The sequence below is a fragment of the Otolemur garnettii genome, unplaced genomic scaffold (genome assembly GCF_000181295.1).
Source record: "Otolemur garnettii isolate 467f Iridium unplaced genomic scaffold, OtoGar3 scaffold00038, whole genome shotgun sequence".
Taxonomy (NCBI): domain Eukaryota; kingdom Metazoa; phylum Chordata; class Mammalia; order Primates; family Galagidae; genus Otolemur; species Otolemur garnettii.
The window spans coordinates 10897044-10902563 of NW_003852433.1; the positions used below are offsets into that span (position 1 = coordinate 10897044).

General features: G+C 49.2%; 1 protein-coding gene across 1 annotated transcript in view; it reads left to right on the top strand.

Annotated features, from left to right (window-relative positions):
* The window catches only part of KSR2 (kinase suppressor of ras 2), a 424985-nt gene extending 423429 nt beyond the window's left edge, over positions 1–1556 (top strand). Inside the window, exons 18-19 of the mRNA XM_003789934.1 lie at positions 64–193; positions 1419–1556. Of these exons, the coding sequence (XP_003789982.1) occupies positions 64–193; positions 1419–1556 (268 nt within the window). The remainder of the gene's footprint in view (positions 1–63; positions 194–1418) is intronic.
* Positions 1557–5520: the final 3964 nt, after the last annotated feature.

Below are 5520 nucleotides of genomic sequence, written 5' to 3' on the forward strand. Positions count from 1 at the left end.
TGTGGACAAGGGGGTACAATTGACATACCACATCAACACCCCTTTAACAATGTCTGCCAACAGCACAATCTGGTATGAACTCCACGCCAGGGAGTGGCCTTTCAAGACCCAACCAGCAGAGGCAATAATCTGGCAAATGGGCACAGGCATGAAACCCAACCTCAGCCAGATTGGCATGGGAAAAGAAATCTCGGTAAGTCTGAGGGTAGGACCAGGCCCAAGGAACAAGGACAGAGCAGCACAGTCCTGGGCCTTCTTTTTAGTGTGGGTATGGGTTACAAATGCATTCCCAGAGGGTGATCAAAAAAGAATGTACTACAGCCTTCTCAGATAGTGATTTGAAGCTTAGAAGGCAAGGTTACCGCACTATGCCTGCAATTTCTGATACCTACCACCAGGGGCATAGTAACACTTGGCTAGGTTTTTCCTAACAATACATTGCTGAGTCAGAGAGAACCAATGAATCCTTCTTTTTCTAGTATTTTAAGAAGATATTTATTAAAACATCACAAATGTTAATTGTTCTAATTTTATTTGCATCTACATAATAATTTTAAGGCATTATCCAACTCAGAACAAACAGACATCATGACATAGAGGATGAGGGTTAAAAAAAATTTTGTAAAGATATAGAGAAACAGAGAAGCCTGAGTATAAATTAATAATCTTCTTCTAAAACACAGCAGGAAGAATCCTCTCTTTTGATCAGAAGTCAGATAACTCAGAGAAGTAGTAATTACCTGGTATGTTTATAAGGATTACGTACCTCTAGGTTTCCTTTCAGATCAGATTACTAAAAGTAACTTTTCTCCTCTGTGAAGAATTCTTATAGTATTGTGATATGGATAGAGACCTCAGGATTTACCTTAACCTCTCTCTCTTTTGAAAAAAATGTCAAGAAACACCTTGGGGAGTATTATTAATCTCCAAGTATCTCAGACTGTCTAGCATAGGGGCTACCAAGTTGCTATATGGGCTCAGAAAATTGATGGGACGAAGGCTAGATGGACAAATGGAGGGATGAATACATGCATGATGGATAGATGTGTGGGTGGGTGGATGGATGGATGGACAGAAGGTTGGATGGATGATAGAAGAGAGATGAACAAGTGAAGTAATTAGGATAGATGGATATATAATTGTATATGTAATGGATGGATGGATGGACGGATGGATGGACGGATGGATGGACAGGCAGACAGATGGTTGGATGAGTGATAAAGGATAAATGAGTGAAGTGATAGGATGGATAGATATGTAGAGCATGTGCAATGGATGAATGAGCGGATGGATGGATGGGTAGATGGGTAGATGATGGAGGAATATGGAAATGAGCGGATGGCTGGACAAATGGACAAACCAAGACTAATCAAGAAGTCAACATTTATGTTCAATCACCACACATTGGTTTCTTTTAGGACATTCTTCTCTTCTGCTGGGCCTTTGAACAAGAAGAGAGACCTACCTTCACCAAGCTCATGGACATGCTGGAGAAACTGCCAAAGCGAAACCGCCGCCTGTCCCACCCTGGACATTTCTGGAAGTCTGCAGAGTAGGTTTTGTTCCTTAGCATCTCTCCCTGCTGCCTCCGTCACCTTTTCAGTTCCCTCTCTTTTCTTTTACTCCTCCCCCAACCACTTCCTTTCCATGTACCCACCTGCCAGCAGCCAACAGGAGAGTCTGGCCCGGGGATGGGTCTTGGAGCCTGACATGCATCCGTTCATCCTCTGTGGCTACCGTGGCTACCTCATTGCTTGTCTTTTTCTAATGAAGGCTGATGCCCCAGTGAGTCTGAGCATCATCATGTGTTGCAAAGTGGTGCCCTGAACCTGCCAAGCCCTGTGTGTCAGGTAATCAGGGTACCCCTACATGAGGCCAAGAAATCTCCCTTCTGGGCCACCAGCCTGCACCCATCATGGCAGCTCACAGCATCCAGCATTCTTCATTGCATGAACACCAGGGCAGGAAAGGTTCTCAGCTTTACTTGCCAGAAGTATCTCTCTGCCTTTCTCATTCAGAGGCTCCATAAAATTCCCCTCCCCCTTTCTTCTGACTGGACATGGGGTCTTTTCCTGAGATAACGAGTGTGGTGGCAAGTCTTTCTGGAACCTCCCACCCCAACCTCCATGACTGGTGTCTCTAGGAGAGAAGAGAGAGACAAGTCCAGCCTGGTATTCCCAGGCACATGAGGTTGTACGCTCTCACAGACAGACTCAGGACTACACACACATGCAGACGTGGGAATAGCACTAAAAACATACCTCTGCACACATGCACTCCCCCACGGGTACACTCAGCTCTATGCACACACACAAGTCCATGGTACACAAGGACACACACATTCTTACACAGATATAGACACACACATTCTTACAGCAGATATATATGTGTAGGTATGCAATTCTCCAAACCCCCACCTGTGTGCACAGGTCATCACAGCAGTTGTGAGGGTCTTCCCATGGGACTCCATGAAGATCCCCAAGACTATGTCTTACAGAGCATTCTTTGTCACATTCTTCGTCCCCCCATTCGAGCTTACCAAACCTGGAGGATGGAATCTCTTCCTTCCCCTGGGGCTCATCCCTTTTCCCAGATGATTAGAAGGAGCACACACTTCATAGACAACCATAGGTTAGAATTCCTGTTCCACTGTGCCTTGTGGCCTTGGGCACATCACTTGGCTTCTTTGAGCTGTAGTTTCATACCCTGAAAAGTGAGGGCAGTGAAACCCCTCCAGCAGGAGTGTGCGCAGGTCCCATGCGGCCCTGTGTTGGATACCGGGAGGCACCTTCCACGTAGCCAGTGCTACCTGTACCACAGCAGCCATTGTCTGCCAGGAGGGAGAAGAAGGCCTATTCTGGCAGCCTGGCAGGATTTGGAATGGACCGGATGTGAAAACAGACAGAAGGAGGCTCTAACAAGCAAAAACTCCGCCCAGCTAAGGGAATGCAGACAAGTCAGGCAACTGGTGTTGGAGCTCTAGGTGGGACCCAGGAGTGCCTGGCGTTACAAAACTCAAGGGACATTTGGGCCACCACTCAGGGAGCTCTGCTCTCTGAGGTGTCAGAAAAGAGAGGGCAGAGGTTCAACTGAACAGAGGGGCCAAAAGCTCATGGGTTGGAGAGAGGCAAGGGCCCTTCCTTTCAAATTTTGCTGTGGAGTGGGGCTGAGAAAGCAAAGAACACAGGGACCTTGTGATCTATCAGAATGGGACTTGAAGGCTCAATGGAACTTTCTATTCATTCTCTTCCATTCATTCATTTTTTTAATGCATCCCATGTGCATTCAACATCTTTTATGTTTCAACACCACTCTAAGGATAGGAATACAGTGGTAAACAAAATAAATGATAAATGAGGTTCTTTTGCCACAGTGGGCACCAAAGCCTCTGCTCTTAGCAGGAATCTCCTGGTCTCACTCTCCCCCCAATATCTGCAGCCCTTACATGCTGGTGGCCATCCCTAGTCCAGAGGCTATATCCTCAAGAGAGACATGTTCAGGGTTCAAATCCTGATTCTGCTGCTTCCTGGCTAGGCAACCTTGGACAAAGCACTTAACCTCTCTGAGCCTCAATTTTTTCATCTGTGCAGTTGTAGGACTTCATCATAGAATTTCATTTCTGAATAAACATTCAGAACCTATACTGCAGGTTGTTCTCAGGCTTCTGCGGGACCAGGTGTGTACAGCGCTTGGCCCAGAGCCAACTCCAGCTCCACCTGGCCCTCGGAGAAGGTGCTGGTTCACAAACGACAGCACCGTCGTATCTGTGTGACCTCTCACCGCTTTCTTTTTTCTCTCCCCACTGTAGGCTGTGACCATCAGACAATGGGACGGCGCTCAGTTGCCTCAGCTCCCGAGCCACCTCTTCTCCCTGCTCTGCCCTCTGCCAGCTCAGGAGGCTGGAGACTCACCCTCAGAGGGGACCGGCTCTGACCAGCCTGGGAATGCTGCACGACAGACTTGTGCCCTTTTCCTCGGGCAGGGTTGGGGACCCCTGAGCTAGGACTGAACCGGACCAGCCAGGGTGACGTGGTATTGATCAGTGGGGCCCAGAGAACAGTGATGAGGAGGATACTAGAGGCTGAAAGTAGAGCCCCTGGGCTGTGTAGCTAGGACAGGAGGCCCCACGTGGGCAGGCTCGCAGGGCCGGTCTGTATGTCCCTGTGTCTGTCTGTGTGCGATGCTGTTTGTCCTTGTGTCACCTCAACAAGCAAGAGCCAGACTGCCCCAACTGTGGAGCACCCCTGAGCTGTTTTTGTCTCATGTGGTTCCAGCTGCACTCCTGGGATGCAAGGATGGGGTGCCAAGCTGAGCACCAGCTCAGTGGAAGCTACTAGGCTGAGACCGGGGAAGCATCTGTTTTCAGCAGCTCCAAGGCAAGCCCATTATGGTTTACGGCACCTTTGCATAGAGCTCTGATGTGTGCTGCAAAGCAGTTTTGCATATCTTTGGAGTTCTGGGTTTCTCGAGGGGGGTGGGGGGGACCTGTCCCCTAGTTTGCCTTTGACTCCTGTTCTGTGAGAGGGTCAGCCCTTTTTACCTCACTCCCTCCTCCCCCCTGCCATTAGAGCACAGAGATAAGGTCGGGACAAGGCTGGCACAACTTCTGGGGATACCTTTCAGTCCACTGTCATTCAAGACACTCCCTGAGGTCTGGGCGCTGAGAACTAGCACTGGGGGGGAGGGGGTAGTACATTTTTTCCTCCCTCTTTGGCACTCACTCCAGTTGAGATCTCCCCCCACCCCCAACAATGGATGCAGGTGCCTGGGATATACAGGGGTTGGATTCAATGATTGTACACATAGTAGTAACCTGTTTGCAAAGGATTTCTCCACCCCTTACCCTTAAAATGCCCTGCTGGGGAGGTAATTGGGGGTGTTTGTGGAAGTTCTGTATTCTGCTCTATACCAGATGCCCAGTCCCCACATAGCTTCTGTGTTAGGAGCTTGTGTCCCCTTGCCTGCCCGTGTTCACCCAGTGCTCCTTCCCTCTCCCCTCTCACTTCCTACCTGCACCAGCAGCTTTCCCTGCCCATGTTATAAAAACCCCATGTGTCCTGCACTGAGGATGCTGGGGAGCGGGTCTGGTATGCAGAGAAGGGAGATGAGGCCTCAGGATCATTTGTCTATATCCCCAAAGCCAGGACTTTATTGATGTGACCTGGCACAAAAGGAAATCTAGGCTCAAAGAGATCAGTAGCAGGGGAAGCTGAGCAGTGGCAGGGTGCCTGGGGTCCACGGCCCCCTGGACTTCCCGGACACTGCCCAGGCCTTGGTTTTCTTCTAGCCGCTCCCTTGTCCAGGTATCTCCCTCCTCAAAAGAGGAACCAGTACTTCAAAAATTCTACCTGAGATTATACTCAGAATCCAATCAAACCTACAGGGGTCTTTTCCCCATCTTGGGGAAGTGGCCCCCAGACTGGTTCACACTCTGGCCAAGCCTGCTTCCAAACTGAGAAAAATGATAAGAACGTAATGCACCCCAAGAGCCTGGCCAAGGGGAGACCCCTGTGCTTCCCA